The sequence below is a fragment of the Heterodontus francisci genome, chromosome 34, assembly GCF_036365525.1.
Source record: "Heterodontus francisci isolate sHetFra1 chromosome 34, sHetFra1.hap1, whole genome shotgun sequence".
Taxonomy (NCBI): domain Eukaryota; kingdom Metazoa; phylum Chordata; class Chondrichthyes; order Heterodontiformes; family Heterodontidae; genus Heterodontus; species Heterodontus francisci.
Window position 1 is genome coordinate 26,514,899 of NC_090404.1, and position 12,915 is coordinate 26,527,813.

At 41.5% G+C, this 12,915-nt stretch overlaps 1 protein-coding gene across 1 annotated transcript; it reads right to left on the bottom strand.

Annotated features, from left to right (window-relative positions):
- Positions 1 to 6,484: 6,484 nt before the first annotated feature.
- On the bottom strand, positions 6,485 to 11,704 carry LOC137348754 (probable G-protein coupled receptor 139). The gene is made up of 3 exons (XM_068014008.1): positions 11,635 to 11,704; positions 8,826 to 9,716; positions 6,485 to 6,537 (listed from the first exon to the last, which is right to left on the bottom strand). Exons 1-3 carry the CDS (start codon positions 11,702 to 11,704, stop codon positions 6,485 to 6,487), a joined length of 1,014 nt encoding a protein of 337 aa, XP_067870109.1.
- Between the last annotated feature and the right edge of the window lie 1,211 nt (positions 11,705 to 12,915).

The window sequence follows — 12,915 nt, forward strand, 5'->3', positions numbered from 1 at the left end:
CCTATAAATACTGCCATTGACAGATGCATCTGCAACAGGTAGATTTGTGGGGACTAGATCAAGTATGCTTTTCGCACAAGTTAGTATTCTCTGAAGGCCAATTCTGTTAGCGATGTCCTTCATAACTCGATCAGTAGGAGAGCTACAGAGCCTGTCTTGGTGATGGGCATCGAAGGCCCATAGCCGGAGTATATTCTGTTCCCTTTTTAGCCTCAGCGCCTCTTCCCAGTGATGTTCAGCATGAAGAAGTACTAATTCATCTGTTGGTAGAGGGCGCTGGGTGGGCAGACTTCATTTTGTTTGTTTGCCCATTACTGACCTGAAGCCTGAGACTAGATAATGGATGATCTATATATTGTCTCCATCTATGCTTCTTTGGTCTTCAACCCTTAATGCTCTTGCCGGGTGGTCCATCCACTTTTTTTTCCTTGTTAGCCGTTTTCATGGCAGTTTAATACAATTGAGTGCCTAGTTGGGCCATTTCCGTGGCCTTTTATGTGTCAACAAAGTAGTTGTAGATCTTGAGGCATATTTAGACCAGACTGGGTAAAGATAGTAAATTTATTTGCCGAAAATATGTTAACCAGATGGGCTTTTATGACGATCCAGTACTTTCATGGTCAATTATTAATATTATATTGTTTTAATTCCTGATTTATTTAATTATTTAATTAAGGGGAGCAGAATGGGTCGACATGTAAAACCTATTTTCACTGGTTGAATTGATTGCATTGATTGTCAAGTGCAGTGTGGTTACATTTAGTGGAGACAGACTCAGTTGAACACAGTTGCATTTAGTTCTGATGGATGGTCATAGATCGGAAACATTAACTCTGTTACTCTCTTCACAGTTGCTGCCAAACCTGCTGAGTATTTCTAGCACTTTCTGTGTTATTTTACATTTAATGTGGACTGGTTCTGATCGGCATGGTGATATGCAGTGTGGAGAAGTCCAGTTCAGCCCAGTTACAGTCAAAGTTGTTTGCTCCTGTTCAGCACGGCTACATTCATGGTGCACAGGTCTATTTTAGCATGGTTGCTCCCAGTATTGACGTGTTCAGTCCTGTTACATTCCACGTGCAAAGGTCCTATGTGCACGTTACGTGTTAATTTGGAAAAGTCCAGTTCCACAGGGTGACAATCAATAGTAACTGGTGAAGTTCAGTCCGTTTGTCTTCGATGGTGAGAAGTCCAGTGAGCACGGTTATCATTTTTGTTCACTGGTCCAGGTATACATGCTCATAAATAAAGGCATTGAGTACAAAAATAATGAAGCAATGTTGAATATTTGTAAAGCTGTGGTTAGGCCCCAACTGGAATATTGCATCTAGTTCTGGTCGCAGCATTTCAGAAAGATGTGACGGTCCTTGAGATGATGCAGAGGAGATTTATCCAGGGATAGAGGACTTTAGTTGCACGGTTACGTTGGAAAAGTTGAGTTTGCTCTCCTTAGGACAAAGGAGATTGAGGAGAGATTAACAGTACAAGATTATGGCAGGCTTAGATAAATTAGAGACATAAAAAATGTTTTCATTAACTAATGGTATAAGGATCAGCGGACACGAACTGAAAAGTTTGGGGAAGAGGTACAGGGAGAACGTGAGGAAGCACTTTATTATGCAGCAGCTGGTAATGACCTGGAACTCACTCTGCATAAGGGTGATGGAAGTGAAGACAATGACTGACTGCAAGAAGACAATGGATGGCCACTTGAGGGAAATAGACATGCAGGGATAAGGAGATCGACTGGGGTGTAGTACTGGCTGGATAGCTCGTGGAGAGCCGACATGGACTTGATGCACCAAATGGCCTCCTTCTGTGTCGCAAATGGAATATCATTGGGATTTTACCTGAGGTGGATGGGAGCTGGCCACCGACTGAAAAGTCAGTAGCGAACCTGTTTCCGCCTCGCCTGGGGATCCGACCTGTATTCTGCGGGTCCCTGGGCTTTAAGTATTCTGAGGCGGGACCTCCACCCGCTTGCGGTCGGAAGTCCCGTCCAATAGAGCTGCCGGCCAATCAGCAGGGCAGCAGCTCTTAGTCCCAGCAACGCCACTCGGAGCCGTGGACACTGCTGGGACTACAGCTCTGCGTGAAGAACAGATGTTGGAGAGGTCAGAACCAAAGAAAGTTTTGGTTGCCTCCCTGGGATTAATCGATTGGGCCCTGGTGAGGCAAGTGTGGTCGATTGGGGGGAAAGGGGTCGTGTTGGGTGTTGCGGGTGCTGGGATAGCGGGGGCGGCCCTCCATCGGGTACAGGGTGCCCAAACATGAGCCTTGTCCCTACCTCTGTCTGGTCGAGAGCCGCTTGCTGGCTTCTCTCAATCCTCAGCCGCCCCACCAGCCACGGATAAAAACCCCGTGGAGGCGCGAGAAGGCCCTTAAATGGTCGTTAATGGCCACCTAAAGGCCTTGATCGGCCTGGGGTGGGCGGGCCGTTTTTCGCCACTGTTGCCAGTTGGGAAGGGTGCCAGAGCCTTCTGCTTCATTTTGCACCACATCCCGCCGCCTTCCCACTCTTTGGGGGCATAAAAGTCAGCTCTCTGACTCTCGAGGACTCTAATCTTGCATTACCCTAAAATTCAACGATGGCAACGATAATAGCTTGCGATTGTGTAGCGCCTCTAATGTAGAAAATAGCGAGTGGACGGGCAAAGGTACTTTGATAAATGATTTCCTTTTAGCTGTGTAGTCTTCCCTGTTTTCTGAGCACCTAGGGCAGGGTACAGATCCATTCAACAGCTAATCGTGTATTATCTGGCATTCTGGCTTGTTCGCCAAACACCAGGTTTTCTGTAAAATACTTTGAGCAGCTTTACATATTCAGATGACTTTTCCAAAGGGAAATCATATTTAACAAATATAATTTGTTTTATTGAAGCCTTTTTAAAAATCTAGATAAATTACATTTACTACAGTACCTTTGTCTACTCTCTGTTACCTCTTCAATAAATTCAATAAAGTTGGCCGAGTAAGAAATTTGCTTTAGAAATCAATGCGAATTATTCATTGTTTTATTTTTGGTTTCCAGATCCTCTGTTTCGTATTTATTAGGCATTTCATTATTTTTCCTGTCACTGATGCTAATCCTACTGCTTCATAGTTTTGATTTGGGCATTTTCTATCTGCCTTCTTAAGTTTTGATGTCAAGTTATCTATTTGCCAGTCTTCTGGTACTACACGTTTTTCTAACGTATTATTAAACATATGTAGCAATGCGTCTGATTTATCTTCCCTGGATTTCTTTAAAATGTGTGCGTGTAATCCTTTATAAGTTTGATCACTTTCGTTAATATTTCACCTTTTTACTTTAAATACAGATATCTCACTTCTAATCCCACCATCTGATGTAATGTCCAATTGTTCTAATTCCTTGATAAATACCGAGGCAATGTAATTATATTATATTTTTGCCACTTTTCTGCCGTTGGATATCATATTATCCTGTGCCTCATAAATTGCCCTTTTCCAATTGCAAATTTACATTTTTTTTAAATTTGTGCACATGCAAAATGTTTTACTATTTTGTTTATGTTCATAAATAATTTACTTTTCCAGTCCGTCTTCGCCTGTCTAATTGTTTTTTGACTTTCCTTCTAATTTCGTCGCATTTTCCCTAGTCAAACTCTCCCCTGCGCTCAATGCACTTAGTGTGTGTATCTTTCATTTTTTCCCTTTTGTCTTTGTTCATCTATGATGAATCACAAGTGTGTGTAGCTTGTTCTTGCATTTTCCTGAACTCTGACGAATACAGTTTTAAATGTTTCCCTTTGCAGTTCTATAATCATTGTTTTCCAATATTGTTGTCCATTTTAATTTCCCAAGTTCAGCTCTCAGCCCCTCAACATTGGCTTTTCTCCAAACTATCAGCCGAGTCTTAGTCATACTTACGCCCTTCTCAATTGTTATGCTAAACAGTATAATATTATGTTCGTTATTACCTTGCTGTTGCCCTATTTTTAATTATTTTGTCTGCTCTGGCGTATTCCCGTTATTCAATATGAACATACGAATTAGGAGCAGGTGTAGGCCACTCGGCTCCTGGAGCCTGTTCCGCCATTCCAGCAGTTCATGGCTGAACTGATTACTCCACATTTCCACCTATTCCCGATAACCTTCCACCTCCTTGTTTATCAAGAATCTATCCACCTCTGCCTTAAATATATTCAAAGACTCTGCTTCCACTGCCTTTTGAGAAAGAGAATTCCAAAGACTCACGATCCTCTGAGACAGAAAAAATCTCCTAATCTCTGCATTAAATGGGCGACCCCATATTTTTAAACTGTGAACCCCAGTTCGAGATTCTCCTACAAGGGTAAACATCCTTTCCATATTGACCCTGTCATGACCCTTCAGGATCTTATAAGTTTCAATCAAGTCGCCTCTTATTCTTCTAAATTCCAGCGGATACAAGCCTAACCTGTCCAATCTTTCCTCATAAGACAGCCCACCCTTTCCAGGTATTAGTCTGGTAAATCTTCTCTGTACTGTCTCCAACGCATTTACATCCTTCCTTAAAGAAGTAGTTCAGCACTGTACACAGTACTCCAGATGTGGTCTCACCAATACCCTGTATAGCTGAAGCATAACCTCCCTACTTTTGTATTCAATTCCCCTCGCGATAAACAATAAAATTCTATGAGCTTTCATAATTGCATGCTGTATCTGCTGTAACCCTAACCTTTGCGATTCATGCACTCGGGCACCCAGATCCCTCTGCATCTCAGAGCTCTGCAGTTTCTCACCAATAGAGAATTCTGCCCTGTTAGGTTTGTTATATGTTGCGTTAAAACGGACGTATGTACACATTGTAGGAACTCCCTAACCCCTTCACCTACCTCTTCTGATCAATTAATATCAGGATATTCTTCCACAATTATTATTCTTTGTTTTTTTACTTATTCCCCCTTTTTTGCATACTTCTTCCTCCCTTCCACGATTAGCCTCTTACCTGATCGCTTCCATCACCATATTGTTCAAGGGGAAACGGTGGTATAGTGGAAATGTTACTGAACTAGGGGCGGTGTAGTGGTTAGTACTGCAGCCTCACAGCTCCAGTGACCCGCGTTAGATTCTGGGTGCTGCCTGTGCGGAGTTTCCCTGTGACCGCGTGGGTTTCTGCCAGGTGTTCTGGTTTTCTCCCACAGCTAAAGACTTGCAGGTTGATAGGTAAATTGGCCATTGTAAGTTTCCCCTGGTGTAGGTAGGCGGTAGGAGAATTGTGGGGATGTGGTAGGGAATATGTGATTAATGTAAGATTGGTATAAAGGGGTGGTTGATGGTCGGCACAGACTCGCTGGGCCGAAGGGCCTGTTTCAGTGCTGTATCTCTCTATGACTCTAGTAATCCAGTGGCACAGGCTAATTTCCTTGGGACTCTGGTTTCAATCCCACTCAGCAGCTGGTGGAACATAAATTCAATAAAAATCTGGAAATGAAAACTAGTCTTAATAATAGTGCTATGAAACCATCAATGATTCTGGTAAAACCCACCCAGTTCACTAATGTCCTTTAAGGAAGGCAATCTGCTGTCCTTACCTGGTCTGGCCTACATGTGACTGCAGACACTTAGCAATGTAGTTGACACTTAACTCTGAAATGGCTGAGCAAACCATTCAGTTGTCAAAGGGATTTAGGGATGAGCAAGAAATGCTGGCTGTGCCAGCAATGCCCACATCCCATTAAAGAATAATAAAAAAAAGTCTTCAATGCATTCCATGACCTTTCCCCCCAGACGAGAGGAAAACTAAAATCATAGGAATGAAATTATGACTCTCAACAGGTATTTCGTGCTCATTTTTAAAATAATGTTTGTTTGTTGCACTTTCTCGGGATCCCCAATTAAAGCCACATTGCTTAGGTGCAATATGAACTCAATTTCCCAATTTGATTTGTCCAGTTCATAAAGGCCACTCATGATTATTGACTTTGCTACAAGCTTCTTTTATTTTTGTTTAGTCATACAGAACTTGAGTAGTGCTGATTATTGAGACAATTTTTCGAAGCTTTTCATCTAGTACTCATCAGGACAACTCGCAAGAATAACCAATGTAAGGGACACAACAAATTTGTACAGTATGAGAAGAGAGTTCTGATTAGTTGGCAAGTGAACACTGAATGCTGGAGAAATTGTAATGTCGAATGCACCAGCTTATGGTGACTGACAGTTCACTGCCAAGCTTTATTTGCATTTTAAACCGAGCAGCTTGACTCTGATCAGCCAAGGCATTGCCGTGAGGAATAAACCAGCAAATAGCTGCCACTTATTGTGTTTAGCTGAAATCGCCACAATGTGGGTACCTGTTCTTTCTGCCTGCAAAGAACAGGGTCCTTTATATTAATATATGTAGCTTCCAATACACGCAAATGCACCACACTGTGAGCCAGACTGACAATGTTAAATTGGTTGTCAGCATAATTCTTCACACACTGAGAATTATTTAGCAAATGTTGCCCAATCGTGGAATCACATGTTATGTTGGACGTTATGTTTTGTGTTTTGCAAGCACGGGCTGGTTGGGTACGGCCTGTGCCTTACCTGTTGTGAACAATAGAAGCAACATGTTGTCTCATACATTTCACCTGTCTTTGGGACTTACGGAATATATAGATAGCATCACACTGGCTTGGAAATTCGTATTGCACATTGAAAGGGGAAAATTTAAACGGATTTGCTGAAACAATATTTCACGGATTGGTGGATCTATAAAGCAGATTCCCTGCAGATACCGTGGAAGCAGTTAATATTAATTGTTACTGGCAAGTCAGACGGGTTTCATTCACAGAAATAAAAACAAAAAATTGCAGATGCTGGAAATCTGAAACAGAAAAAAGAAATGCCGGAAATGCAGCAGTTCTGGCAGCATCTGTGGAGAGAGAAGCAGAGTTCACGTTTCAGGTCAGTAACCCTTCATCAGAACCGGCAGATATTAGACATGTAAAAGATTTTAATCAAATAAAGCGGGGGTGGGGCAAGAGATAACAAAAGGGAAGGTGTTGATAGGACAAGGTCACAGAGAATAATTGAGCGGAAGGTCATGGAGCAAAGGCAAACGGTATGGTAATGGTGTGGTGAAAGACAAAGCATTAGTACAGAGGCTGTGTGAATGGGCTGAAAACTGAGCAGCCTGTCCGAAGCACAAACATGAAAAAAACAGTGGGAAGGCACAGTAGAAACAAACTAAACAAACTAAAATAAAATAAACACAAAAGATAAGAAAAAATAGAAAAAAGAAAAAAAAAGTAAAAATTAAAATAAAAAGGGGGGCCCGTCATGCTCTGAAATTATTCAACTCAATGTTCAGTCCGGCAGGCTGTAGCGTGCCTAATCAGTAAATGAAATGCTGTTCCTCGAGTTTGTGTTGATGTTCACTGGAACACTGCAGCAAGTCCAGGACAGAGATGTGAGTTATTTTACTTTTTTCTTTTTTGTGTTTATTTTATTTTAGCTTGTTTAGTTTGTTCCTGCTGTTCCTACCCAGTTTTATAATGTTTGTGCTTGGAGCCAGGCTGCTTTGTTTTCTGTCCATTAACATTCTTTCTGTACTAACACTTTGTCTTTCAGCACGCCATTAACATACCGTTGGCCTTTGCTCCATGACTTGCTGGTCAGTTATTCTCTGTGACCTTGTCCTATCAATACCTTCTCTTTTGTTATCTCTTGACCCACCCCTTCTTTACTTGCTTAAAACCTTTTACACTTCTAATACCTACCAATTCTGATGAAGGGTCACTGACCTGAAACGTTAACTCTGCTTCTCTTTCCACAGATGCTGCCAGACCTGCTGAGTATTTCCAGCATTTATTGTTTGTAACAAAAACAAGAAATGCTGGAATCACTCAGCAGGTCTGGCAGCATCTGTGGAAAGAGAAGCAGAGTTAACGTTTCGGGTCAGTGACCCTTCTTTGGAACTGCTTTCTTGTTTGTGTTTCATTCACAGAAAGCCGTTTTGGGAGATGGTATGTGAGTAACTTGAGACATCACATGTGGTAATTGTTTAACATTGCCTGAGAGGAACAGGTGAATTTGGACTATGACTCCTAAATCTCTCCACCAGTGTGGTCTTCCCCGCTTTATATCTCGGTCTGCTGTCGACTTGTTTAGAGCGATTGATTGTTGTGATCAATCAAAGACCCCATTAACATTGTGTCGAGGGACTATTAGGATCGTAGAAAACAAAGCTGGCTGGAGTACATACTCCACAGTGGCGATAATATCTTCATTTAATTTGATACGTTTCTTTTTTATGATTTGGGAGTTTATTATTTGTATTCCTTTCAAAAAGGGGTCGTTTATGTTCGAATGATTTTATTTTGTTTGATGACACTACGATGTTGTCCTCTGCTCCTAATTAATGAGCAGAAAAGTTAGGCTGTGGGAGGTCCGATGGATTGGAGGACAATGCACGAGTTTCCCTTTCAGTGCCGATCCTACCCTTAAGATCCAAATCACCACCAGGAGAGATATTGATGTCCCTTCATTAAACAGTTATACCTGACATCTGGCAACAGATTAGAGGTCGTACTCTCTGTCTACCACTTGAGTGTAGTGATATTCTGAGGCCCTCGGCTCTGCTGGAGATGCCCTGAGACAACACGGGGAAGAGAACTAGAAGCGAAATGCGAACATGTTACAGCACTGAATTGTGCAGTGGTGCGGCATTCCTTAAACATTCAAAAATTTACAAAGTAGTTAAGGATCTCAAAGCCAGTGACGATGTTCCTGGGAGAGGAGGCAACATGGGACCTGAAGAAGAACAACGACGGATGGAATATAATGGCGATTAGTGTAGGAAGTTTGCTATTGATATCATTTAAATAATTTACACAAATAACTCAGTGGATATTTCACCCCATTCCTTAACTCCTCCCTGAATTGTCTCTGGGTACCTGCATAAATAAATGGATTGACGCAGGAACTCAAAAGCTGAAGTACAAATCCACTTTCCTCCAGAATAAAATTTGATTTAGTGAAATTAGAACCGGAGAAATAACTAAGCTTCGCAATTCGAACATAAAGGAAAGTTAGAAGGCGTAACAAATATAATAGGATGAAGCTGCCTGAGATGGTGAACAGTAAAACAATGGACTTTCTCCGCTTCTCCATCTCTGGGTCATTCTGCTTCTCTCCATTGTTGTGGGCCCGGAGTCTACCGCGTGCTCTACTGGCCACTAGAATGTGTCTGACGGTCAGAGCATTGAGCAGTAAAATCAGAACGAATGGAAGACAAGGGGTTAAAATGCGATGAATCCAGTCATATGCGGCCCATGCAGATGACGTATAAAATATTAATTTTATGCTGCAAAACCAGGGTATATTTTCAATTACATACAAAGGTTCAAATATAAAATAGATGAAGGTATATTTTAAACAGATCAGTGCAGCCACAATTCCGAGAACCCGAGTCACTGTTTTCTCGGTGCAATATTTTATTTTCAGCTTCTGACAGCAAATGGCCATAAATCGATCAAAAGTGAAAGCGACCGTAAACCAGACAGAACAGCCTATGATTGCATTGTTGAGGGCAAGGCGAATCCTGCATACCGGTGTAATGAACAGAAAACTGAGTGGGAAATAAATACCAGCAATCCGGTTTAATATCACAACCATGATCATGACCAGGAGATCCGTCACAGCCATGGACACCAGGTAGTAAGTGATACATCTGGAGAGACCGCATCTTCCTCGGGAGAGGATCACAATCACTGCCAAGTTAGCTGTATTGGAGACAGAGAGAGTAATAGAAAGAGGGAGAGTGCATATGTGTGAGTGAGCGAGAACAGGAAAATTATAGGTCTGTCTCCCAACAAAATCATGCATTTTACAGAATTCTGTGAGAAATATATAGCTTTGACACCTGATCCCGTGTGAAAACGTATTGCTTTAAACCTTCGGGCACTGATTTCTGTGTTTAAAATAATCATCTGGATTAAAAATCAGACAGACCAACAACATAAGAATTTAAAATAGTATAATCAAACACAATGGCGAACAGTACGGCATCGGAAACATATTGAAACCAACATGGGAACATCAAACAGACAAGAAAAATAATATCAGTAACATTCTCGAAAATATTAGAGTGTAAATAATATAATAACAGATAATAAATGTGGAAACTTACTGAAAAGTCGGGAAAACTTGAATTTTAAATAGATTATATGCTGCTGAGGATCTGAAAGTTCCTCATCGAATGAATTATTAAAAAAAGACTAATTGTTGGAAACTTCGATTTGCAACATGTCCGAAAAGATATTCCAACAGAATGCACAATTCTGTTTTCTCACTTGCAAGAGGGGATGTTGTTGAAAAGGCAGTGATAACTCAGAGCGCTTCTCATTTTAATCCCCTTGGATCTTCAGTGTCGATCTGTACCAGCAGAATTGGAAGATGCTGAGATCTCATTCGGAGAAAGGTTCCTCCGACAATGCAGCACTTCCTCAGTACTGCACAACATTGTCGGCATCGATGATCAACTTAGTCCTATGGTGGGTATTGAAATTAAAACTTTTGACTCATATGCGAGAGATACTACCAATTGCACAAAATATGGGGAAAAGATTCAAGACGGGAACAGTCTGGGACATTACTAGGGGCTTGGAGCAGAAAGAGCATTCACACTCAGTCGTGGTTACTGTAGAACAGTTAACAGTAGCAAATGCTGAAGAGGAGACCCGGGCTGAAGCACTGAGAGTTAGCGATTGACAGCAGAAACACTGCACTCTGTGGGTTTTCGGTCAATACAGATTAATTCAAAAAAACGGCCATTTGGAACATTTCTTGTATTTCTGTTAAAATATCGATGCTGAATAATGTTCCTTCAATGAGATCATTAATTAAATTCGGACTGGAATTATTTAATTGTTGAATAATTGCAATGGGTAAATCAGAAGTCACAATTAGACATCTATGGTCACTACTATCAACACAAAAGACCTCCACGTACACCATGATAACAGTGTGACAATTCACCTTCAGTAAATCTCAATAACACAAAAGAACTACATTAACACCTTGATAACCGTGTGTTAATCCACCCACAATAGCGGTGTCAATAACACAATAGAACTACATTTACAGCGTGATAACAATGTGATAATACACCCACAGTAACAGTGAGAACAGAATGGAACGACATTTACACCATGAAATGGCACAAATAAAGTGGAGAACCTATACATTTAGAAACACTAAATTATATAATTGAGCAGGAGAAATTAGAAAGCTTTATATGAAAATGATAGACTAAAGAGCAGAAATTGGCTCTGAAAGTAGAAAGTGATACTGGCAAGCTGGAGAAATTACACCTGTAAATTAAAGAGATTATACCAGTAACTGTGGAGAAATGGCACTGCTAAAGGGGAGAAATTATATCGTTAATGAGGAGAAATTATGTCAGTGAATGAAAAAATGACAACAAATGAAGAGGTAACACCGTTAAAGTGAAAAAAAATGATACGGCAAAAGGGAAGCAATTATTCCAATTGGAGGGAAGAAACGTTCCCGTTGAGGTGGAGAAAGTAACTCGTTAAAAAGAGGGAAGGGCATAACGTGGAGAAGCGCTACTGGTAAACGAGAGCAGTGACTGAGCAAATCAATGATTCCCATAACTAATAACGATCTACAATAATTTACCTGGAATCCCAATAGCTGCTAGGATGGGATAGTAAATGGCAAAAAACAGACCTTTTACTGATCCGTGCATTTCTATCAGAAGCTCTAAGCAGGCTCTGAATTGCACTCAAAGATTGTTATAATTATACATGATGTCTGGCTCCAGGGAGATAATTAGATGGTTTGATGTTTGACATTAATTACACTCATCGAAACAAACAGATTCGTGCAGCAGCTGCGGCCAGACTGGTGTTTTTGTTTTGATGGAATTAAATAATTTTCAAGGGGTTTGACACAGCTCTGAAGTGAAATACCTAGAGATTACAATATGATCCTAGTTACTGTTCCAGTAAACGATTAGGTTTAATCGGCCGTTGCAATGGTGAAATTGAACCTTGAGACCGGAGACAGAGCAGAAGGGAGGTTGGGAAAAATAGGAAAGTTACATCAGAATGACGTCACAATCAACAGAGAGAGCAGGGAAGAAGCTACCTGCTTGGTGAGTATCTGGTAAGTGATTAAGGTCCATTCTAATCCAAACGTTTTAAATAGTAAAGGAACTACTGATAAGCTTAATGAAATATATTTAAAAAAGAAAAGAAATAATTGAATAAAATAATTAAGTAGTCAATTAAAACACATTAAGGGTGGCAGGACAAGTGATGTGTCACGGCTGCAGCATGTGTGAGCTCGTGGATGCCAGTATCATCCAGGGTAAACCCGTCTGCCATATTGTGGCTCGAAGAGCTTCGGCTCAAAGTAATTGAACTGGAGTCCGAGCTTCAGACACTGCGACACATCAAGGAGGGGGAAAGTTACTTGGACATTTTGTACCAGGAGACGGTCACACCCCTTAGGATAGGGTCTTCTGATGTGGTCAGGGACAGGTGAGTGTGGCTGCAGCTGAGGCAGGTAAGGGGACCCAGAGGGCAGGAGTGCAGGAGCCTCAGCCTTTGCGATTGTCCAACAGGTTTGTCTTTCTTTCAGCTTGTTTCGATGAGAGTGGGGCTGCAGGGCGGATGAGCAACCTGACCATGGTAAAATGGTACAGGAAGCCATTGAAATGGAGGCCGACAAAATGAATGTAATTTTAGTAGGGGACAGTACAGTTAGGAGGATTGACACTGTTCTCTGCAGTGAGTCCAGATGGCTGTGTTGCCTGCCCGGTGCCAGGGTTCGGGACATGTGCTCAGGGCACTGGGGAAAGTGGTGGCTGTACCATTGGAACGGTCTACAACTGAACCATGCTGGGGCCAGTGTTCTAGCGAGATGCATAACTAGGGAAGTAGAGAGGGTTTAAAA